This window comes from Colius striatus, chromosome 10 (genome assembly GCF_028858725.1).
Source record: "Colius striatus isolate bColStr4 chromosome 10, bColStr4.1.hap1, whole genome shotgun sequence".
NCBI classification, from domain to species: Eukaryota; Metazoa; Chordata; class Aves; order Coliiformes; family Coliidae; genus Colius; species Colius striatus.
The window spans coordinates 6946269-6971432 of record NC_084768.1 but is presented as its reverse complement, the minus strand read 5'-3'; the positions used below and the strand labels follow the sequence as shown (position 1 = coordinate 6971432).

Here is a 25164-nt window from a genome sequence, read left to right as displayed (position 1 = left end):
AAGAAACACTTTATTTTAAGACAGCAAAACAATAGGACAAAAACATTGGTAAACTCTCTTAAACATGCAATGAAGAGACTAGTGTTGCCTGCTAGAAACCATCAGATCAGGCTGCTCTAAACTTCTCTCATCGATCTCATATTTCACAGATATAATAATATCTGCTATTTTCTTTTGTTGAAAACCAGGAGACTCTGGAAAGCAGCATCTTGGAAAGCTGAATAAATTCAGACAAACTTTCTCCAGGCAAGTATTTATTGTTGAACAGTGACACCCATTGGCTTGCTTCATTATTGGCAAGCCTGTTTCTCCTAGGCCAGTAACATGGACTGTATCACACTGTTCCAAAATTGCAGTAACAAGAAAGGGGCAATCTGAAGTTTAGACAGAATAAAGAACCTCTTCATGTTACCGTCTGCTTTGACATGCAAGCATTCACAGCTAAAATTAGAAAATTTCTTGTAAGAAGATGAATACATCCTGTACATTATATGGTTTGTAAAAATCTGATCCTAGTAAGTACCTTTAAAAATTAATAGGAGTTAGTCTGCTCTCAGAACTAACATGGTCACTAGCCAAGAGTAGTACTGAGTCAATTATTGTAATAAATATGGCAACAACACCTTTAAAACAAACATCATGCTAAGCCAACATGTTAGCATCAGTTACCTTTGCTTCAGTTGAATCATTCTGATGCACTGCAGCTAATTAATTAGCATTGCAGCTTGGGTTGAGAAAATAAAGTTCCAACAAAAGGAGCAACAGAGGTACATGACAATACTTACTTTTCTTCCTCTCGCATCCATATTGGACTTCTGGAAATTTGAGCTTCAAAATATTTAGATGCTCTGTAGCAAAAGTTGCTGCAAAAGCACTGGAAACAAGAAAGCAAGCAATAAAATATGACTACAGACAACTTAATATGCATAAAAAGGTACAAGAGTAGTTGAGCTTCATGTCTGTAAAATTAAGTACCAATCCATATTTCTTTTTAAACCTATGATCAGATTTTTAATTCACCTGAGAAACCAAACCTATCAAATATGTCCATTCCCTTCCCCACAGGCTATTTGTAGCTTCCTCTTTGCCACTCTTCTGCTTTTTTGCCTGTTTATTACATACTAATCCAACCAGATGGTCACACAGTTTAAAAGACATGCAATAAACTTCAGGTGTTTAATAACAAAAATTTTAGTTAGCAAGTATTTTGCAATACTCAGAACACCATCAAGAATTTTGCAGCATCTTTGAAAAATTAACTTGCATCAGGGGACAAGACAAAACATCCCACTTTTTGAAGTCTGGCCAAAATTGCTGAAGAAACCTATTCCCACAATCAGAATCATAGAATCATTCAGAAAGGAATGTATAGTAGCAACACTAAAGAAATTTGTTCTGGAAACATCCCACAATTTAGCATCTAAGCACCTGTAAGTGAATGCATATCCTCTGAACAGGCAAGGAAGACTTGTATGCAACCACAGACATTTATGTGCTTCATCAGAGAAACAATTTTGTGAAGAGATACAGGTTCTGTGTTAAAAAGTCCTCAAAAAAAACATCCATAAAGGTAGTCACACTAAGGAATACATAAGATGTAACTTGTATTACACTACTGTAAACTTTGGTGAATTAAGAGGATGTGCACTTTGATCCTACTAAAGGTCATTGACTACACTGGAGCAAAATAAAGAGAACGTTCCTTCCCAAATCTCTTGAACGTATCAGTTGTACCACACTCAAACTGCTATCCAAGTAAAACTTTCCATGTTACATTTAACTTTAGAAAAGTAAATAAGCTGGTTTTTGTCTTTCCAAAGACAGCAACTAGAAACTGAAATGCACAAAATCTTCATTTCGAACACTTAATGAAAACAATTTTTGTAAGAGCCAAACATTGATTCTGAGTCAAGTCACTATATGAATGCTGCTACATTAAATGTATTTTAGAAACACACTTCTTACCATACCTTTCTTTCAGTGATATCATAAACTCTGTTCGTTTTTGTTGAAATTCTGTACTTCTGTTTTGGCACCTAAAACAATATGTTTTCATCAGCAAGACTGTTACTTCCATCCTGACTTTATAGAAAACTCCATTCACACTATGTGTGAATACACATTAATATGTGTTCTACATTCTGTTTCAACTGAATTACATACTACAACTATTTTTATCTCAGTTCTTTTGATAATATATTTTCTCAGATGCAAGAATGGCAATTTATCTTTAATCATTTACATCCCACTATCAATAAAAGACAACTTCAGATCTACAAGAAAGCCAGTGCTGAACATAAAAGAATGGAGCTGCCATGGTAGAGACTTCACTCATGTGTAAGCGACAATTACAGATAGGTTCTTCTTTAATCTCTATTTATACACACACAAGAGTGTAGTGTATGAAATCTCACCACTACCCAGACAAACCCAGAGAGAAACTTACATAAAATATAATACAGTTTCCATACTGAAGTCCAAAACCAAGAAATCCATAAGAAGTCCAATACAATTTTTGCTTTCATTTAAGAAGACCTTTTTTCACATTCTCAGGTGTACCATTTACATCACAGGTTATCTAACTGATCCACTTAAGCTCTGACCTACCATATCTAAATAAGAGTGACTATGATTTTGACACAGGTAACATACATTTTTAGAGCAGACATATAAGCATTCGTATAGTAATATACCTGCACTAAATTACTTTTTCACTTCAATCCTTCTCACAGAGCTATGTGGTTGTGCTTGGGAAGAAACAAGATTAGAAAGTTTCTGCAAGCACAAAGGAAGGCCATGAACCTGTACCTCATTGATCTTCAGTACTGTCAAAATAAATGCTAACTCGTTCTGTCATACACTAAGGGTTGTCATCACATCAAATTTTACCTTTTACTTCAGAAGGATTATACCAAAATGGAATGATAATATGGAATAAAAAATGTTAAATGGATGAATTATAAAATGAATGATAAAATGGAACGATACGACTCCTGGACCATTACTTGAGAGTAATTTAATCTATGTTCAATACTATCAATTTAAAATTAAGAAGAAAATGAAAGAGAATAAAAATTGTGAAATTATTATTATGATAACAGCATTAATAAAAAGCAACTTACATTTTCCAGTTTATTTTGACACAGAGGATAACCACATAACTTGATGATGGACCGTTCATCAACAACGTCTTTGTAGTGTGATGGAGTAATGCATTTTCCCTAAAATGACAAGAAAATAATTCAGCAATGGATACTAAAAAAAAATCTGTTGGGTTTTTATACTCAAAGCATCTCACAAGAAAACAAATATTTTTAATTTAGAATAGTTATTCAGTAAGTTTAATAAAGAACATTTAGAACCTACATGATAAAAATGGTAAAAGGCTAAACAGGGAAAGAAGAAAGACACGGGCCTGTGTATGTAAACAAGAACTTCATAATTTTGCCTCTACTATTGCACTTACTTTCAAAACTTTCTTCTATTCATGTGCTTTGTACACCTACTTATCAGTCTGATTAAAAATTTAACAAGAGTAATCATTCTGTTCCAGCAAAACTATGCTGCCATATAAATTGTGGTACCTCATAGAGGCTTGGTCTAAACTCACAGATGACATGATGTAAACCTAGATTTTTATACTTCATCTATCAGTCCAGAAACACAGAGGTGTAACCCAAAGGATGTGGTAACAAAGTGAAAACTTGTATACAGTCCTGTAAAACTAATGCATGTTTTTACCACAGCACCCTTGAAAATTAGGCAATACTCATCAGAGCTAACAAGAGAGGGGAAAAACACTTCATCTACTTTGAACTGCAGCAAATTATTCTGAGAACTTTTGTTTTTTTTAAAGTTGAACACTGAGATACAAAACAGTATTAGAACTTGCAACACTTACAGAATTCAGAAGAAACTCTTCAGTAATGTTTTCTTCCAGGAGTTGTTCAACAATATACAATGCTTTCTTTTCAAATTCAATCTTCTTTCTCAGAGCAGCCTCCAGAGCTACTCTCCTGTAACAGAACAGACACAAAATGATACAGAGGGCAGACTTCCATAAACAATTCTCCAATGGTGTCTTTATTTTTTTCTGAAATACATCAGCTTACATTTTCCTGCTTCACAGAAACAAAGCAACAAGTAACTGGACTAGTAATTCTGGAATAACCACAAATGAGTCTGCAACCTTGCCTCATTTTTGCTTTATTTCCACCCCAGCCTGGAAAACTATTGACCCTCATTGCATTGCAAAGCTTCCATACAAGGTTAGCCAACTATTATTGCAAGAATACCCAGAAGTGGCTGGACAAAGAGCAAGAGAAAAACAATTTATGGAGCGTGGCCAGGAGAATGAGAGCTGGATAAGACATGAAGAACAGGAAGAAAAAAAGGACTGGGACAAGATTGAGTGTGAGGGTACAAAGTAAAGGAAGGAATAAATCAAACAAATCCCACTACAGTAGATTTCTGGAGTGTTCCTGAGTCTTGCCATATTCTTTTGCCAGTAAATACCCAGAGAATAACCAACTAGGTGTGTGTGATCTAACTATGTCAGCACTTCCCACACAGGCTGTCAATGTACAGTCATTTTGCTGATTTAACCAACACAGGTGTATGCTATTCACCTGTAAGTCTATCTCTACTACACAGAACCAAATGAACATTCAAGTAATTGTCCATGGCAGACAGTCCTCTCAAGTTTTATTTTTTCAAATTAATAAAGAAAAATGGCAGGTTTGGAAGGAAATTAAGATGACAAAACGCAAGCACTACAAAGAAATGAAACTGTGCAGGCTAGATTCAGAAACTTTTAGCATATGACACAAAGCACAAATACACATAGTTAGAAATTACATAGCATCACTTCAAAAAAAGAACATAAGGCAGAGAACATGATTTCAAAGTGAGGCAAAACAATGAGAATCCCACATATTGCTCGTTCAAAGTTATACCTTTGAGCAGCATCTTCATTCTTAAGGAAAGTCGAATGCTTATTTCCTAGACATGAAATATACAAATGCAGAAATACAGGGATTAGTATACTTTCTTCCTCTATCGGTGGAAAATTCTGGAATCTGAATGACATTAAAACATCTAAACTGTAAGTGCAGTGAAGAAAATTGCTTAGAAACTTGCTTTTTGTGGTTGAGAGGGACCTCAGTAAGCTAACATTCAGTAACTAGCTACACATGCTTGTGTGAGGACAGACGGGCCCCACTTTCTTCATATTCATGTTCTGTGTAGTAGAAGGGCTAAAGGAAAAATAATTCTGACAATAAATGTGTGCCAACCACACTCACCTCAGTTCTCCACTGTCAGCCCAGCTTTACCTCTGCACCCCACTGCTGGGAAACGCTGTCCTTTTCAAGTGCCTCACCACTGCATTTTGCTCTAGGCAGGACTCAACAACACGGCCCTGAGGCCGGCATCCTCTCCACAGAACATCTTTTGCCGCCCTCCCTACCTCCCGTCGCCTCCACGGCCTGCCCCAGAACTCCGCCCGCCCGGGCCCGGACCCAGCTACTAACACGGACGGCTCGTGCTGCCGTTCCCTTCGGACAAGGGAAAAAAAGAAGGGCAAATAATGGCCTGCTGTGCTTAAACCACAGGGATACGGTTTTCTGAGGAGCTGCACGACGGCCGTCACGCGTAGTGCGCCTGTTGCTCCGAGCGGGGCGGCTGCCGGCGCCGCGGAGGGCAATGCGCACGGGCTGCTCCGAGCGGGGCGGCTGCCGGCGCCGCGGAGGGCAATGCGCACGGGCCCCCGCAAGCTGAGGCTGCAGCCGGCCAAGGCCGCCGCCAGCCGCCACTCTCAACCACACAGCCGACCCGATCCGGCCGAGCTCCAGCGAGATCGCGGCAGCGTCTCCGCACCGTCAACAGCGGCTGAGCGACTCCGCTGTACAAGACAGAGAGTACTGGGAGAGCAGAAGGCGGTGAGCGCGGGGAGCGACTCGGAGCCTGCAGCCTACCTGCGCGCTGCCGGCCAGACTTGTCCTTCGCGCCGCCCTGCGGCTTCCCGGCCGCCATAATCGCGGCCGTCAGCCTCCTCCCCCTGACCTCTCACCCGGGGGCGGAGCCGCCGTCGCGGCGTGGCCGCGGCTGGGAGCGGGAGAGGCGGTGGTGCGCGCAGATCGTACGGCCGATCGGGGCTGATCGGGGCAGGGGGCTGCGGCGCGGCTCCACCGGCGGCCGCAGAGGTGAGGGGGTAGCCGGCCTCGTGGTTTGTTAGTTCGGCCCTGTGTTAAAGGCTTATGTTGGCAGCCTCTTTGTACTGGCCTGCGAGTCGTACCTCGCCTAGGGAGGTACGTGTTTATTAGAGACGGGAGAGTACAGTGAGTATTAATAACAGAAAGCTTCACATGATTCAGATGCTGTCCGCTTGCCGCTGAAACCTCTGAAAAGACTTAATTAGCAACTGGATTAGGCATATTAAGGTCTGAGACCATCTGTGAGCTCAGCAAGTGTCAGTGAGTAAATCCCTGGAGCAGAATGGGAACGCAGGTTTCAAGGCCATAAGCACGTTGTAAAGTTACTGAGAGCTGGAAATGTGAGAATATTAGTGTTCAAAGCTATGTTTAAATTGTTTTGGGAGGATTAGTCTAGATATAGACTTAGTCTAGAGAAAAGGAGACTGAGGGAGTATCTCAATATTTATCAGTATGTAAATAGTGGGTGTCAGGTTGGGACATCCCTTTTTTCTATGGTGTCTGGCAACAGGACAAGGGGTGATGGGATGAAGCTGGAACACAAAAAGTTCCGCTTAAATATAAGAAAAAATTCTTTCAGTGTGAGGTGAGGGAGCCCTGGCACAGGCTGCCCAGGGAAGGTGTGGAGTCTCCTTCCTTGGAGGTCTTCAAGACCCGCCTTGGACGTGTTCCTCTGCTTACCTGATCTAAGTGGAGCTGCTTCTGCAGGGGGGTTGGACTAGATGATCTCTAAAGGTCCCTTCCAACCCTACCATTCTATGGTTAATAACATCCTGAAAATGAAAAGCTCAAATAGCATGTGTATGACAGTGACCAAATAACAATGGTAGACTAGGTATAGTAGATTGGAGGGACATAAAAGTGTTAAAATAATTAATTGAGAATAGAAAGTGAGTTGTTTTTTCTGTGAATAATAAAATTCATACAGAGATGCTTTTTTAAGCTATGGTGAGTTGTTTTTTGTAAATATCCTGGTTGCTTATTTATCTAGATATTGTGTGACATAGTTGAGGTCAAATATGGGAGGAAAGGATGTTATGTAAGTATGGGACTTGGGTGTTTTGATGAATTAATTATTCAGGTGTACAGGTAGTTGATGCTCATAGTGACCATATACCCAGGTTTAGACACATGGTATTACTTAAAACTATAAAGATTATGACTACTGCTATGATATATCACGTGAAATAACCAAGCTTGATATTATTTGTCATTCATTGTCTTTTGCATGCACTTAACATTACTTAAATGTTTAACCTAATCAAGAAACTTTTAAATTATAGTATCTAAAGGTGGAAGGCCACTGAACTAACCCAACATAGATACTAGGAAGAAATAAATGATATTGCCTATGTAATTTTGATTGGACTGTTGATAATTGTCATGGTGGTTAGATCAGCTGTGCACATTCCAGGCATCAGGTTAGAGTGTTCCAGTCAGGGCTGAGCAGGAGCTTCTCTGGTGAAAGTAGTTACAGAAAATGTAGTGTATCATGGGCAGCTATGCTTGGTACTCAGTGAGTCCAGACTTGCTTTGTATTAACTGCAGTTTTCAATGTATGTGACCAAGTAGTAGCTGAGGCCTCCAAACTTCTTAAGGTGGTCCTAATATTATTTGAAAAATTGCTTTCCTGTATATAAAATGCAGGTTGTTTCCTGCTTATAAAACTGTCTTCTGCAAATGTGAGGAGTGTAGTAATCTAGTATATATTTCTTAAAAATGCATTTTCCCTGTTTTTTAATTCATGTGGCCTTCATAATATCTGTTTAAGTTGTTCTCATTCCCTATTGGCTTTTTTTAATAATGTAGCTCTGTTTTTTCTTCATGTATTTTAATATTGCACTCTAATTTATAATAGTTTTCAATGCCAGAAGAACAAAGTAAAACTACAATGGCAGTCGATGAACTTCAAGCCATAATACAAAGATGTGTAAGTAGTTTTCTTTCCCTAAAAGTGACAGGTGTAAGTAGTGTGCGTTTCTTTTCATATATTATTATTAAAAGTAAAGTGACACCAAAACACAAGATGGTTGTTAGCTGCCCAGTGAGGAGTTCTGCTAAATTCAGCTTCCATGTTTCATTGATTGCTGTCTACTCCTTATCCCAAGCTGCTTGGAGAAAAGAAGTGTTCTTGTACCTGTCTGAAGGAACAAAGCCCTAGCATGCTGTTGTAGGAAATACATCTACCCAACAGCATGCTGTAGTCTAGACTTAGAGAATGCTATTGAAGTACTGGTTTGACTTCTGTAATAGCTCTTGGTAGCATTTTTAATATCTGAAAGATGTGTATAAGAAAAGCTAAGTTACAATGGCACTACATTTAATTTTTAAATGGAAGCTTGGCTTTTTTTTAATTTGCCTTTTGTAACTATGGAGTTGAACCTGTGTTTTTTCTTTTTAGCAAATTCTGGAAGAAGCTGATTTCAAGGGAGAAGATTTTAATCTCTTTCAGGTAGCAGGTCAGAAATGTTTAGAAGATGGATGTGCTGCTCAGTTACTAGAAGTAATTAAAAATGAGAAAAATAAGGTGAGTTTGTTTGCATTATGTATTAATTGTGCTCTAACCATTAAACAGATAAAACTTATGAAAAAGGGAAGGCCGCCTTCACTGTGGAGCAAGGCTGTACATATTGAATAGTGAATAAGTTGTTCTGTGTTAATTGCACATTCTTATGTAACTTCAGGTAGCTCACAGAAACTAAGTCATGGTAATCTTAACAAAACATTAGTAACTATTTTTCAGTGAGTTAAGCAAAGAGAAAAGAGAAGACAAAAGCATAATTAAGAGAAAGTGACAGTATCTCTCCTTTGCAGGACAGGATTTCAGATGATGTACTGCGTCTGGCTGGCATGGAGTTGATTTTCTTCATGGTAGTCTGTATGATGCTGCATTGTAGATCTGTGACCAAAGTAGCGTTGGTAATATGCCAGTGTTTCAGCTATTGCTGAACAGTGTGTGTGCAGTGTCAAGGCTTTCTCCACTTCTCCTTCTGCCCCATCAGTACAGGGACACAGCTGGAACAGCTGACTTGAACTGATAAGAGATATTCTGTACCATGTAACATCATACTCAACAATAACAACAGAGAGGAGATGGGAACCCATTCCTAAGTAGCTGTTGCTTGGAGACTAGCTGGGTATGGGTTTGTGTCATTTCCCCTCCAGCTTTTTGTCCTTGACTTGTTAAATTGTTCTCATCTCAACCTATGAGTTATTCTCTTGCACTTCTGGTTCTTTCCACCATCCCACTGAGGGAGGAGAGTGAGCAGGCAGCTGCTGAGTTGTTTAGCTGCTGTCTGGAGTCAACCAACCACAGATGGATATAATGATATTGGCCAAAATGGTAAGAGGTATCTAAGTGGATGGTAATGTAAGAAAGGCTAATGTCAGCAGGCACTTTAGGGAGCTGGGAGAATATACTAAATAGCACACGGATAAATAGGAAGTTCAGAAAGAAAGTGAAGGATGGAATATTTTGGCAATGTTATGTGGGGTTCACAGTCTGGTTTTGAATTTTTTGGATTTGGAGTAACAACTAAAGAACTCGATTGCCTGAGGTTAAACATCATTTGTCCAAGAGTTCTTTCTTTCAGCAGAACTCCTCTGCTCAGTCCTGTTGTAAATGTATTGTCATATCGATTCTTAGAAATATATATTCAGATATTGTAATTCATACATTGAAGAAAACTATACAAAATATGCAGCTGTGTTTATAGGTACAGGGAGGGAATACAATGTATGTCAAGTACAGAACTTTATGGTAATTGTCTTAAAATTTAAATGACATTATTATTGTGATGTTGTTTACGACCGGGACATTGATCTGTTGTCTGGTTTGGCCTTTGTATATACAATCTTTCTGGTTTTAGGAGATACCCAGTTTTGGTTTATTCTCTGAAAATCTGGTTTTTAGGTTATCATCAAGAATATGGGTTGGAATCTCATCTCTCCTCTTGTTAGATGCATTTTCATGTATGAACAGAAAGATGATAAGCGAGAACAGTGCCTGAAGATACTAGATCAGTTGGCACAGGTATGTTTTCAAAATAGATGGTTATGAAGGGAGAGGTCCTCTGATTTCCAGGCAAAACAAAGTATGAATACTTCTGGGTTCTTCTGTCCATTTCCTGTAACTTTTAAACTCGTGGGTTAGTTTCATTTTAAGTAGACAGAGCCTTAGTGTTTGCAGATGTAATTAATTGCGTACAAATCTTGTGAAGTTAGTAACTGAGCAACACAAAGAGACTTAGAAGGAAAAGGCAGATAGAACTCACAGCTTTTGATGGTCAGCTGCAGCAGTCAGGTCAGCTGCAGCAGTCAGGTCAGCTGCAGCAGTCAGGTCAGCTGCAGCAGTCAGGTCAGCTGCAGCAGTCAGGTCAGCTGCAGCAGTCAGGTCAGCTGCAGCAATACTGCCTCATCTACTGCTGGTACAGTATTACGATGGGTAGCTGATGATTCTGATGGAATAGTAGGGGAAAAAAGTTTTAACCTGTAGAAAACTAGTTCCTTTTCATTCATGTACTGAAAAACCAACTTGTAAACACTACAGCTTTAGTTAAATCCACATTGAGTTTTTTCTCTTTATTGCTAAGGATTACTTTGCCAAGGGACTGTGAAGGTTTTAAAGACCATTGAAAATGAGTTTAGTGTAATTATGTATGTATTATTAGACATTTTCAGCTTATATGGAAGTTGATACACATGCACTCTACAGAAGATGTTAATTGTAGGGAAGTATTGTTTCTTAATTTTTTTCTTAAAGATTATCTTGGCTGTTCAGATATGCTTTCCTGGCATTCAGGAACTTCTGTGTTAAAGTTTGCTTGTGATTAATTCTTTAGCTTATGACCATGGTTATTAAAAACTATACCTTCTTCCTCTCTTGCAGCTATGCAATCCCAAGGAACTTTTTTTGGGTTTACTTGAGCAGATTGAGCAGACCTCTGGAGAGCAAGTGTGCCAAACTGTGATGTTATTGCTTCAGCCTTTGCAGACAGGTAAGATTCAGTATCTTATGTGATTTCTGAACTAAATTATTTTCTCATTTATTTATCAATTTAGTTTCTCTTTTGCTGGAATAGTTTCAGTATATGTCTGCCCTGACAGGCTTTACAGTCTATTGAATTCTGGAAAATAACACAAGGTATAACTTTTATGCCTATATTGGCCTGTTAGAAAAAGATTTTAGATGGGATTAATAGCATCATTTGAAAAAGCAATATTCAAATGAAGTGCAGAGCCACTTGTGCTGTGCTTCCTCAGTCTGGGAGCCACTCTTGCTTCTGCCAAGGAGTATAAAACGGTTCTGAGCTGTTTCCTGTCAGGTAGAATCGGGTCTCGGCAGAGATGTTGGGCAGTTATCTCTGGTTTTGTCAAGCACAAGAGTTAAGCAATAAATAAGTTTTCCAGGTCAGATAAATGATTATTATTTCAATTAAACTAGTTCTACAAAGTCAGATAATTTTTTTTTTAGTCCTCATCATGGTGCTACAGAGACAAGAACGTGTTGAAATGCAGGACAGCTTTAGTGTTTGTCATTCTCAAATGTATGGTCATCTTAACTATGGCATGTTAAACTAGCTGATGATATTTAGTCTTGCTGGATTTCCTGATGGGATTTCAGGTATCAGTCCCTGTCCTTCCCTGAAACTTAAGGCATTGTTATGTAGTCACGTTGTTTTTCTTCATGTTTTCCTCTACTAAGTAATAATGTAATGTCTCAGAATGTTCTGTCTCTTATTTTCTTTTCCCTAGTACTTTTGAAACTTCAGAACAAGAAGGCTTACTCAGTGGGTTTATCTTTGGCCGTGATTATGAATCAGCTTACTCCCTTACCTGTACCATATACAAGACAACAAATAGAAGAAGATAAACTTGGTCTCTGTCAATGTTGTAATGCAGTGGTGGATTTTGCTAAGCCTTTTGTGAATGAAGCTGTTAAAAACATGGAAAAATCATCAGAATACAATGACATGGAGCTGAAAGAAGAATTATTAAAATTGTGAGCATTTCATGTCAGTGCAATGTATTGCTGTAACAGTAAATTAACAGTAGGCATGTATTACATAGACAGTAGATAAATCATCTTATTAGTGTTTTGTAATGCTGCCAAATGAGATTAATTTATGTAGTATTTTTAAAAAGGGGGGGAAAAAACCCCTAAATATGCCTCACATGTTTATAAAGTGAGAGAAGAAAGGAAATTTTGGGTTTGGTTTGGTTTGGATTTTTAGTACAGGGAAATGTAGAGAAATATTAGTCTCTGTGCAGTGAAGATGATTTGGTATTCCTCTGCTTCTCAAATTTATCACAGCAAGGATAATCATAATCTAGAGGTGAAGTCTAGGGAGTGCTTCTACAGGAGGCAGTCTTTTTTTTTAAACTCTCCTTGGAATAGAGTAGCTAGTATGAGTATAGGCTTTATTCTTGGTTATCAATGACACGATTGTACTCTGTATTTCTTGACCATATTAGTGATTTAGTTTCACCCTGTTTTATTTCAGCTGTATGAAAAGCCTGAGGTACCCATTGTTGACAGCTCAGTTTGAACAACTTGAAGGCATTGAAGAACATCCTTTTCGGCGTTTTGCAACTGAAATTATAGTAAGTGTGCTCAAAATTAATGAGTGTTTGCAAAGCCGGTGATCTAGTTCAGAATTACCTATAGTTCTCATTTTGCTTGCTATGTTGGTTAGTGGGATGGCTTACTGGACCTTGGAAGATGCTGCAGGTAGATAAAGAGCTAGAACAGTTCCTTCCAGGTCTCATCCCTGAAAATTGCAATTCTTGCAGGCAGTTTTGCTCCTTCATAAACCAAGCTGGACTTCTCTCTCAATCATCAGCTGCTACTTTCCTGTAACTGCTTCTTTTTCTTGGTGATGTATGAATTTATTTGATTGTCTTTACTGCAGTATTATGTTGGGGTAAACCCCACATGTTACATTTTAATCTAGGTGTTGCACAGAGAGAACTCTCTATTGTGCTTAGTGAAGTGCCAGATGAATATTAAAGAATATGAATTGATCCTTGACAGCTGCTGATGCAATAGCTGGAAATTCAGTGGGAACGTTTGCGGCATTCTACCGATGCAGTTGTGCTGGTTTGGAATGGTTTATATAGCAGCTGTGTTTTATTAATGGAGCAAGATTATTGTGGGTATAGAGATTGTTTTTTCTAAATTTGCAGCAAAACCAAGTTTGATAAGGAGATGGTCAGGTACAGTCCAGGCATATGTTCGAATACACAATACATGTGTATTTTCAGAAGTAGGACTAGCTGTGATTAATATAGTTCCAGCAAATAGAGCTGTGTTTTGTTTATGCTTTGAATGTGGTAAAGAGTATTTCCTGTCTTGGACATATACAAATTTAGTGGCTTGACCCCATCTGGCAGGTAAGCCCTAACCCAACTCACTTAGACCTCCCCAGCAGAATGGGAAAGAGAATCTGAAGGGCAAAAGCAAGAAAAACTCGTATTTATTAAGTGAAGGAAAAAAGCCCAAGTGATGGAATGGCAGTCACTCACCACTTCCTACCAGTAGACTGATGCCCAGACAGACCCTGAACAGCAGTTAATCTGGAAAATAATACTTTTCCCCCGCAAATTTGTTTCTGAGCATAATGGTATATGGTATGGAATATCTCTTTGATCAGTTTGGGCCAGCTGTCCTGGCTATGTCCCCTCCCAGCTTCTCACCCACTTTCTTCCTGCTCACTGAGGGGCAGAATAAGAAACAGGAGGCTGTGCAAGCGCTGGTCAGCAATCACTGAAACATTTGGCATGTTACTAATGCTGTTTTGGTTACAAATCTAAAACAGCACCAAGAGCTGCCATGAAGAAAATCAGCTCCATGTCAGCCAGACCCAGTACACCAAATTGAAAAGACTTGTAAATATCAGTTGTCTCTAAATGCATGGTTATTCAATGATTTCTGTTGGGCTGATGAAATGAAGGAACCTTCTAGACATCCAGGTGCCTGGATTATTTTGTAACAGCTTATTCAGAAGCAGGCTGGTAAATCCTGTAATGGAACATAAGAGTGTAAAATATTCTCAGTGCTAATAGACAGGGACAGCCCATATGTCTCAAGATTATAACTGATGTCGTCAACTCTTATAAAAAAGCTGACCTTTTTAGATGTATAGAAGGATTGAGCATTAAATAACTATTAACTGATTATTAATATTAACCATTAAAAAATTACAATTCTTGTTTTGAGAACTGGCCATCACAATTCTTTTTTTTAAGTTGTTTTCTTAACTATGGATATACTTGTTTCTCATGTTCATGTTGACTGCATGAAAGAATAAAGTTTGAGTGTTAGACTTTGTTCTCACTTGTTATCCCTGGAGAAAAACTCACAAGTTAAATACAGAAAGACAAAAGTCAAAGAAAGCCTGGAGGGAAATGGAAGTTACAGGGAAGCTGGCTGAGGGACTGAGGAAATCAAGCTATTGGAAGAAGATGGCTGAAATAACTATGAACTAGGGAGTTAGAAGACAGGCTTTTTTTTTCCATTATGTAGTGGAGGAATTAGTTCTAGAGGAGCAGAAAGACTGGATCAGTGTGTCATTTTGGGAAATGGAATGGCACACTAAAATGTAATGAGTTTCAAAAGGAAAACTCGGAATAAGTTGGAATAAGGAGAACACATAAATACACTACATGTCTGCAAATGTCCATGTGTGCAGGGGAAGTCTGGAAGTCGCCATGTGATGCAGCTCTGTTTCTTCAATGTGTATATAAATCTAATCATTTCTGCACACAAAAGTCTATATCCAAATGTTAAGATTGTAAAGTGAAGCACACTAAGTGGTTAGCAGAAACCTTTGGTTGTTTTTCAACAGTAAGTAGGTTTTCTATCATGATCACATGCATTTTTTTTTTCCCATAGCATGTCTCAGCATAGGAAGGAAACGCTGTATGGATACATAAGGGGTTGTGCAATGAAAGAGGGATTTTGTCTCTGAGATGTTTACTTCATTTATTGCAGGAGTTTCAGGGTGTGCACTGAAGGAGGCAGGGATTACCAGAAGACTATCTCAAGGGTGTGCAGCAGGGAAACCACACTAGTATTTGTGAAGTGTGCAGATGTCATTGTGTTGTGTATCACTGGAAAGAAAGGATGATTCTAGCTGTAAAGCAGGGCCTGTCTTTAGCAGATAAATGTTGTGTTTCATATAGATTAGTGAGCAAGAAAACAAAGTATTGAGTATTCTGTGATGCGAAAAACACTGGGGTCCTGTGGCATAATGTAATCATGAAGCTATCATTCATAATGTTGCAGATAAGGGAGCCAAACTAGGGTTTTGCAGGGTGACTGTTTTATCTTTTGCTAAATTTTGAGTGCTTCTCTTTGCTTTCTTAGTAACATTCTTGTAACAGGAGTTATTCTTCCTGCAAGATCTTGTGTATATGTATCTACCACAAAAGATATATTAATTCTTATGCTATGTAAGAGAATTTACTGTAAATACAGTTAAAGGTTTGACAATTGATATGCAGGCTTTTTTAAAGGCAACTAGAGACAAGCTGTCTTTCTTTTGTAGGACATTTTGTGGGACATAAGAGAACTGATACCATTGGTGTTTTCACATCGTAAAGGCAAAAGTCCACTCTGGGAGAATCAGGAGTTTGCAGACATAGAGCAAAAGAATGATGCAGATTCTTTGGCATGTCTGTCATATCTAATGTTTGTTCAGCATTTTGGTATTGATTGCTTTCCCATAGTATTTAGGTAAGAACTGTTCTTCTTTTCTTAATGTTAAATCATCTGTGAAGATTCATTCTGAGCAGAAGAAAACTTAAATAGTTATGAATGAAAACTGTATATTTCACTAGTATTGGTGTTATGTCAGCCTTTATGCATTCATGTTTCATGTAGCTTATATGATATACATCAGAACATATTCCAGTCCTGCAGATGACTCTATTAATGGTTTAATTTTAGATAAGCTGACCTTTTAAAGAAACTGGCAGGATTAGTCACATGCTGCAAATGAACATGTATGAAATTGTCAATTTATTATTTATAGACAGTTTCAACATAAGAGTTAGATATTAAGACTTTTTTATCAGAAAGGACTACTCCTGCAAATAAATGAACTATGTGCAAATGTATGGCCTATGCAGTTTATATTAAACTTTATTTTCTTTTTTTTAGCCCATCATATCTTCTGCAATGCAATATGATACATATTGAAGTGCTACTGAAAAGGTGGGATTTATGGTATTTGGAGTTGAAGATAGTGAGTGTAATCTTTTATAGTAATCATAAAATTGGATTTTGAATAGATACAGATAAGTTCAGAGGAAGTTTTTAAACCCGAGGATTAAAATGGCAAGTTCCACAAGCTGGCTTCTTTTACTAAGAGGTATAAAAAGTTGTCTAAACCATGGATTTACTGTTTTCAGCTTGTATTGTGATATCATTTTTAGAAGTTCTGACAAATGCCAAATTAAGGTCTTATAAACACACGCAGAATCATCAGCATGTATATTCCATAACAATTCATTTACTATCGCTAGTCTTCTCTAGTAGTATTTATTTGAACGTGTTCTGATACGATAGGCTATCTGATTAAAGATCAGCCTTTCTAAAGGAAATTGGATCTTCCATAAGCAACAGAATTGGCCATATAGCTCCTAGCACTGCTGTAGAAGGAGTTTCTCGTAATGACTGCTTGCCATTTCCTGGTAAAATTTAAACAAAACTATCTGGTCTCTTCAGTTTGGGATCAGCTGTGTTGTTCTTAGGCTTGCAGAACTGTGTAAATGATGGAAAAGACGAATTTTCTTTGTTATGTCTTGATACCTTGTGATATGAGATGCTGCTTTTGAGCATTTATAAATATTGAGGGGGAAAAAAGAGTAATTTTTGACCCTGAAGAGAGGACTCTAATTTTCAACTTTCCACAAACCAATTTACTCTAAAAATGTTTGAGAGGAATAATGAAGATACTATATTTAGAAAACTGAGTGAAAATTGTTGAGGGGCAACTTCTTTCTGACCTCTCTTCTAGTATTCCTTTTGAAATATCACTGTTTTTTAATTAACAGTTTAGATTTTATGTTTCTCTTTCTTTTTTTTCTAGAACAGAAGAATCAATATTATCTAAAGGACTTGTAAGTTTTCTTTTAATCAAATCTCCAATGTGTATTTTTTCCAATTGAAGTAATAGTAAAACTTTTAATTTCTGTTTCTAAGAAAGGTAGAAAATTATTCAAACAATAATTATTATAATAATTATAATAATTATTATAATTATAAAAATATTCAAACAATAATTCAGATTAAACTTTCAGAAAAAATTTGTGGCTTAATTAGGAATTCTTCAAACATAATTATTGAACTTTACACACTTTCATAAATGTTCAAATTACAAATGTAAGTGATAATGGTAGAAACTTTGGGTATCTGAATGAACATCTATAGTAAAGGTGGTTTTAGCCATGAGAAGTTAAGCATGTAGATGAATATCTTATACATGTGCAAAATATTGGCAGCTTTTTTTTCTCCCCACCTGCAGGATCTTTTTGAGAGCTGTTTATTGAGAATGGAAGATAATAGCCTTCTCCATCAGTATTTAGAATTCAGAGATTTTATTAGCATACCTCAGGTAATAAGCAGCAATGTACAGAAACCTTTAAAGTGTTATTATAAATAATATCTAGCTGTCTTCTAGGGGTTTGAGAAAAGACATACTACTGAATCTTCATACATGTGTGTATGAGACCTTCAGTGTCTTGCTACACAGATTTGTTTGTCTTATGTACCAGCTACAGCATGAAGCTTCAGTGACAGTTACAATATACTTAGTGTATGTATGGGTCACTGAAGCAGTTGGGCACTGATCTTAGCTGATGGTTCTTGCTTATTTTTGCCTCTTCCTTGCAAATCTGTTGCTTGACTACATTCTTATTTGGACCCAACAATATGAGAATATTGTTTTTGTGTATCGACCTTGGCTTTTCAACCACTGAAGGAATACTAATTCCTCAGATGAGCATCTTCTCATAGGCATGGTTTTCTGGGTTTTGGTTTGGATTTGGCTGGGTTTTTTTTTTAAATGTCTTGTGTAGATTCTAGTGAGTGTGATGTGATGTAATAATCTGAATGTAATTAGAAATTGTTTTCTTTGTCAAACTGCAGGATTTGGTGAAAGTTATGACACTTTGTCCCATAGAGCATCTGGTAGGTAATACAACCTACAGTTAAGTGCTGAATTTCTTTAATTAGAATTAATCTGATGACTTCTTTTTTTTCTTTAGAGAAAAAAGAGTTTAAGTATTTTGCAGTTGTTCATAGACAAGTTTGATGCAGAGGGAAAATACACCCTATTCAGGTATGCATCCAAATTACTGCCAGTTGTGTAATATCAGCTTTATTGCAGCTTCAATGCATAGATGCAATGATTTCTGACAGAGTTTCTACCTGTTAAAACACATTCATTCTACCGTGTTAATTTTTTTATAAATAATGAGTTTCAATTGCCTCACATAAAATCATAGAATCATACAATGGTAGGGGTTGGAAGGGACCTCCAGAGACCATCTAGTCCAACCCTCCTACAGAAGCAGGTTCACCTAGATCAGGTACCAAAGGAACGTGTCCAGGTGGGTCTTGAAGACCTCCAAGGAAGGAGACTCCACAACTCCTCTTGAGCAGCCTGTGCCAGGGCTCCCTCACCCTATATTTAAGTGGAACTTTCTGTGTTCCAGCTTCATCCCATCATCCCTTGTCGTGCTGCTAGCTATTATAGAAAAAAGGGATGTCCCAACCTCCTGACACCCACCATAAATGTAAATGTTAATAAGATCTCCCCTCAGTCTTCTCTTTTCTAGACTAAACAGCCCCCCCACCAAAATCAGCTGTTTTATATACACTAAGTTTGAATGTTACATAGCCATCTTATTTTTCTGTGGTAATACTCCCACTTAGTGAATAAGGCTGTAGTATCACCTTAAGTTTTGAGCTAACTGTATAGCTAGCTTTGAAGAGATAATATCACGTTTGTTTGTTTGTTTACAGGTGTTTACTGAAGACAAGTAACCATGCTGGTGTGGAAGGATACATCATTAAAAACATAAAAGATCAGATTCACTTATCATTAACGGTGAGGCTGTTACCACTAAAAAAAAAAGCTGTCATCTCAAAATTCTATTAGTATTATGTTGAGAAAACGTAATACAGCTTGAGTGATGCATGAAAAGAAATCCACTTCAAAAAGAAACGTAATGTTGGGAAACCATAGAATTAAAAGTATTCATTTGGCTTTTTCTGTGCACATATTTTGATGTTATCATTTTACAATTGTGTTTTTAATTGCACAAATTTGTTGTATTTTTCTAACAAATTATTATTACCTTTGCTGTGATGGAAAATCTAGGCTACTTTCTTAGAGGAACAACTCAGGATTTGTTTTATCGTCCCAGTTCCTCATTTCTTGAATATAATTAAACTGCTTCAGTCCAGGCAGAATTATTAGGTTTTTTCTTGGCTTTTGTGATGGGGTTGAACTTAGATCAAAGCTATTTAAATCTCATATTTTATAATCATTTATACCATGGACTTGGAAGAATTAATTAAAAATAATTTATTAACTCTTTTTTTCTCTCTAAAGAGAGAAAAATTATGTGCTATAGATGTAATGATAACAATTTCCTATTTCTGTCCATTTATTTCATCTTCCTTTTTGTGCACAGCTAGTCTTAAACTTTCCAAGTCCCTCATCAAGTCCAATTTAACAGATAATTACCCTTATAATCTCCTTAGATGGTCTCAGTTTTCCTTCCAATCCATTTCTAGGTTTAGAAATATGCAAAAACAAACTTAAAACACTTGATCATATTAAAAAAAAGAAATAGTTGCAACACTGCTCTTATGAAATGAACAGAGTGTCTGGTAAAGATAACTAATTGTTCCATACCTCAATATAAAGAAAGCAGAGAATGCCCATTACAGTATTCTAAATTTACACAGAGTCACAGAATGGTAGGGGTTGGAAGGGACCTCTAGAAATCTAGTCCAACCCCCCTGCTAAAGCAGGTCTGCCTAGATCAGGTCACACAGGAATGCGTTCCTGTGGGTTTTGAAAACCTCCTGAGAAGGAGACTCAAGTATTAACTATGATGGTGTGCTGAAAGGTGGAGAATCTATTCTGATGAAGTTGAAAACAACAACTTGGAAGGGAGAGATGAAGTAGGGAGGATTATGAAAAGATTATTTTATGTACTTCAGTCATATGTAGTAATTAGAAAATATGGCTTCCAGTGTTTCTCTTCCTTTTTTTCATTTTCCTAAAATGATTGTTAAATAAATTGTAAATAATTTAAGATACCTTTAAGATTGAAGTTTTGCACTGAGCCAAACCTTTTCTAATGTTTTTTTCAGAAGGCAAGTGACAACATTTGGTTTACAGGACATCACCTGGTCTCCCTTCTAGGTTTAGTATTTTTGCTTCCAGAAGGTGCCGAGACAGATCTGCTGCAAAACTCAGATAGGTGAGTTGGAATTGCACCTAGAGGCGTTTCTGCTTTTCCTTTAATCAATTTAAAAGGCTTAAAACTACCCTACTATAATGGGAGGTATGCTGTCATGTAATTAATGAAGTGGAAACATCAATGTGTTTTAAATTTTTGGGACTGGTAATGGAAATGATTGGTTATTTCAGACATCCTTTCAACTAACTCTGTGTAGAATAATGTCACAAATGCTATTACATTGATTTTAACTGTAAGAAAGGAATTCCTCCCCCATCCCCTGAGGATATAAGGCCTCAGAGGTCAAAGTACAGAACTAATTGGTAAAGCGTTATTTCTTCAGGAATGTATGATTTGTCAGCTTTCTGCTGAAGCAAGTGGAGGAACGAAAATGTGGTATGTTGTCTTAGGTGATACAGGGGAGTAACAATTATCAAATACAACTCACAGCACACAGGCTTTTTGAGGCTGTTTTACATATTGCTGCTGGGAATCCAGTGTCTCCTCAGTGAGAATACAGAGCCACCTGAGTACCAAATACTTGAATTCAGTAATATAAAAATAACTGAAACACCTCTGAAAATCTTCTATATAGGACAAGTCTTTTGCCATACAGTGATTAAAGGCTGGATTGTAAATCAGTTGGGTGATAGTGTCCAGATGGACACTAAAAAAAAACAGATGTCTGATCTCTAATTGTACTGGTTTATCTGCAAAAGCAATGAATAGTTTCTGCTAGAAAGTATGGTAAAACAAAACCAAAAGCACTCAAAAGTAAAAATTCAATACAGTAATAGAGAAACCTGTTTTAAATGAATCCCCAGTGATTCATTTAAAACTGGGGATCCCCAGTGATGCATATTAAAAATTCTGCAATAAGGTTCTGTCTCTTTAGTGAACTCTTTCCCTCAGTCACCAGCTTTCTCCTGACAAAGACTGAGTTTTAATTTCACTTGCAAAGTGTTAACTGCTGTAACATGGCTGTTGCTGCACACTGGTATTCTAGACTAAGCTATGTTGCTCAACAGATGAGTGACTGCATTTTGTACAAGTGGGTATTTTTAAGATGTCTGGCTAATGGACAATTTAAATTATTATCCCTGTACTATACATCTGTGCTCTGAATGGTAAATAGTACATTTTTCATTCCCAGGATTATGGCGTCACTAAACCTACTGAGATACTTAGTCATTAAGGATTGTGAAAGTGACAATCAAGTAAGTATTAATTGATTTTTAAATGATTGATTAGCTGAGGGCTGGAAGCTGTATTCAAGTGAACACTGTTACCCTTGATTGAAAACCGTATTTTTTATACTTTTCTTTGCAAGGGTCAGTGATCCAAAAGTGATGGTTTCATTAACTACATTCAAAGATATGCGATGCGTTACTTTATCTGATGAAATTGCATTCGTGTTTGGCTGCTACAGTAAACAAGCTGAACCTTTTACTCTGCATAACTTAGTAAGAAAAGAGACAATTCCTCTTTTGTTATTGTTTTTAAACTTATACATAGTAGCACGCAATTTTTCTAGCAATGCTGTCTAGGATCTGGCACGAAGAATGTCCCTAGTTTGAGAAGAATACAGCATCGCCTCTTCTGAAGTTTTCCCTTAAATTTTAAGCCCTTACATTTCTTCTTGACTTCCTCCCTGTCTCCTTTCATGTAGTGCAAGTGAGGCAGAAAGAAAATGCCTCCGTACATGTCAGTTCAGATGTTTTGATTGCTATGTAACAAGCACTTCCATTAACCAAGTTTAAAGATCAGTATTTTTCTGGAAAGAGGTTTCTTCATTTTTGGCCTCATTCTGGTGGAAGTAATTACTGGTTTTCTTCTTTGACCAGTTAATTTTGTGTCCTTTAGCATTAACGTTTGGTGAATTTTCCGCTGTAATCAACAGTACTATGTAAGATGGAGAATTCTTATTTTTATCGTCCTTATGCTGCCTTTTGGGGATACTGCCTGAAGAAAGGAGTTGTGTAAAAGGCTCCTGTATCTAAAGACACAGAGATTGCTTTGTGTTTGTTTCCTTCTGCAGCAGTTTTGTAATGGCAAATTTATAAGGTGCCAAGGCAGAGTTTTCCTCTTGTGCTGTATAACCTTGAGCAGCCCTGCTTTTGAGAATCTTTTCCTTGTATCTCTTGCTTCCTGGGTGCCATCATTATAAACTCCTTTCACTTGTGCCAAACTGGGGAGAAGGTCGTGGTCACTTTGGCTACTATCCTTAAGGATGGGGTAGTAGCATATCCAGTAACATTTCTACAATGTTTTTTGAATTGAATACAATATAGACAAGAGTCTTACATAGTTGGGAAGGATGACCTTTATCAGAGCCTCCATTTGGCATCACAGTATAATCTTAATTCAGGAACGCGAATTTAAATATTTGTGCCATTTTGCTGCTGAATTATCACAGAGGAAGCAATGACTGCAGTTTGCTCACTGTTCAGATTCTAGCCTGAGAAGGTGGCTTCCAACATGTCACGATGCTTTCAACTTTGTTTACAAAGAACAAGTTGCAAATGTGCATTTCCATTGCTGTAGTTATCACCCTATGTACTAAGTTTGCCCTCCTTCCTTTATTTTTCTGACCGCTTCATCCTCCGGTTTTCAACAAATGATGTAAGAGGGAGAAGAGCTTAAATATCAATCATGATGCTATTCATGCTTAAATGGATGAGTCTCAGTTCTCTCTTTTATGGTCCTCCAATCACAGAAGTGTGTTGTAAAGTCTAATCTAAAAAACATCTGCATTGCAACGTGTCATTACAACCAATTTGTAACTTTCTCTGTTCTGTTTGAATAGACTGGTGTATGGGCTGCACTTGCCAACATTGAGCACAATTTTTTAAAACCACTCCGTGTAGGACTCAATATGTCAAAAGCACACTATGAAGCAGAAATAAAGAATAAGAAAGAAAACAGAAGAGGTTAGTTGGTTTCTGTTTTTCTTCAATTTGTCCATCTTTAGAAGTTTTGGAAATCCTTTGTAGACAAAGAATTGGTGGGTGCTGGATAGATCATGTTTTATTTAACTGTTTAAGCTATTCCAAATTTCAGATATGTTTGATATAATCGTTTTCATAATTGGACAGAAAAATCTGAAATTGCTGATGTCCCATCACATTTGGAAACCTTATGGAAACCTGATATAAATGTCACATGAAGACTGTCACATGAAGCTTGTTCTGCATTTATACTTTTGATTTTAAGGTTAGACAGGAGCATCTACGTCTCTTAGAATATATAGCCCTTAGGTTTCACGTTATGTGTGGGGAGGTTAACAAGAAAAGAAATAATTCACCCAGCAAATAGGTGCTTTCTTAAAGCCTAAAAGATTACACACTAAAAGTTATTTTTTATTAAAATCTGATACACAGAATCAGATTCTGTTCTAGGATACGCAGACAAATTCCACAGGGCAAAAGAGCTGCAGCTGCTTTAGGTGATCTCTGTATCTCAGATCCTCTGTGGTCTCCAGTGTAGTTAAGACAGCCCAGGGAACTGGCTTCTGCTACCAAAAGTGTCAGTATAGCTTTTTGCCCCTAGCCTTATCCTCTTCTGTTGTTGTAATCAATGTAAATATGAGGTAGAGAAGGGTAAGTTTTCTGACACAACCTGTGGATACCTTTCTAAAGGCAATCCTTTAAAACAAGTCAAGCAGCTCGCTCTTTAAGTCCCTATTTTTCTAGCCTTTGACTAAATACAGATTTGAGTTCAGGAGGGAACACCAAACTCCTTAACAGTAAATGGTTTAGCCTTTTTCCCCAATGTATCCTCTTTGTAATCATTGTGTTGGATTTCAGATATGTGGTCTGAATGCAAGAGGTTTCCCCTTTAGTTTTGAGACGTGTCCTTGTAGTTTTGCCTGATGCAAGTTATCTGCCTGAAGCAAAGCAGCCTGCAGCCTCTTCTTAATAAAACATGTATTTCATGGCTGCATTCATTAAGTCAAATCAAACAGTCTCCCATCTCTCTGGTTGTGGAAATGCAAAAATGTATCAGGAAATGACCAGATTTAATTTTTGTTTCCTTCTAAGGAGCATTTTATCTCTACAAAATTTCTTTAAGTTGCAGATGTGGTTTGTTTAGTAATACAGTTGTATGTGTTATAGAAACTGTAGTTAGCATCCGGCTCAAACTGTCTTCCTTTTAAGGTTCAGCACCTTCTGTGCTCTGTTTGGTCAATAGCCAGGTTTGTGGGTTTTAACAATTACTGTCTAGAAATGCTAATATATTCACTTCCAGAATTAAAAGAATATTTATGTAAAATGGCAGCCTGACCTCTGGGTGGTTATTTTCTTCTACAGAAGCTCACAGTTCTACCACAGTTAGTTCTGTAACTGTTAGTGGGGAAAAGATGCCTGCTATGACTACTGAAATGCAGCTCCAGGTGAGTTTATGTTTTGTTCAAACTTATCCAGAAATATCAAAATTTTCTTCTCAGTCTGAAGACAAATATACAGTGGAT

The 25164-nt window shown here is 37.4% G+C and overlaps 2 protein-coding genes across 15 annotated transcripts in view; one reads left to right on the top strand and one right to left on the bottom strand.

The window, feature by feature from the left end:
* Window positions 1–6054, bottom strand: part of RPAP2 (RNA polymerase II associated protein 2) — a 54233-nt gene extending 48179 nt beyond the window's left edge. For all 6 annotated transcript variants that reach the window (XR_009819363.1, XR_009819361.1, XR_009819359.1 and 3 more), the window contains exons 1-6: window positions 5976–6054; window positions 4956–5001; window positions 3902–4016; window positions 3123–3221; window positions 1971–2036; window positions 786–874 (exon numbers count right to left, since the gene is read on the bottom strand). Coding sequence is in view for 1 of the 6 variants with exons in the window: in XM_062003654.1 (XP_061859638.1) it covers window positions 786–874; window positions 1971–2036; window positions 3123–3221; window positions 3902–4016; window positions 4956–5001; window positions 5976–6033 (473 nt within the window). In the remaining 5 variants the exon portion in view is untranslated. The remainder of the gene's footprint in view (window positions 1–785; window positions 875–1970; window positions 2037–3122; window positions 3222–3901; window positions 4017–4955; window positions 5002–5975) is intronic.
* Window positions 6055–6071: 17 nt separating this feature from the next.
* Window positions 6072–25164, top strand: part of GLMN (glomulin, FKBP associated protein) — a 30849-nt gene continuing 11756 nt past the window's right edge. For 2 of the 9 annotated variants that reach the window (XM_062003645.1, XM_062003644.1), the window contains exons 1-19: window positions 6232–6308; window positions 8071–8142; window positions 8614–8739; window positions 9027–9131; window positions 10126–10245; window positions 11101–11209; window positions 11967–12213; window positions 12716–12815; window positions 15761–15948; window positions 16375–16428; window positions 17306–17336; window positions 17741–17830; window positions 18364–18405; window positions 18483–18556; window positions 19243–19327; window positions 20605–20714; window positions 21847–21910; window positions 23500–23623; window positions 25004–25086. In XM_062003645.1, the coding sequence (XP_061859629.1) occupies window positions 6258–6308; window positions 8071–8142; window positions 8614–8739; window positions 9027–9131; window positions 10126–10245; window positions 11101–11209; window positions 11967–12213; window positions 12716–12815; window positions 15761–15948; window positions 16375–16428; window positions 17306–17336; window positions 17741–17830; window positions 18364–18405; window positions 18483–18556; window positions 19243–19327; window positions 20605–20714; window positions 21847–21910; window positions 23500–23623; window positions 25004–25086 (1875 nt within the window). In that variant the 5' untranslated portion in view covers window positions 6232–6257. The other 7 variants (XM_062003648.1, XM_062003646.1, XM_062003647.1 and 4 more) reach the window with 7 other exon arrangements.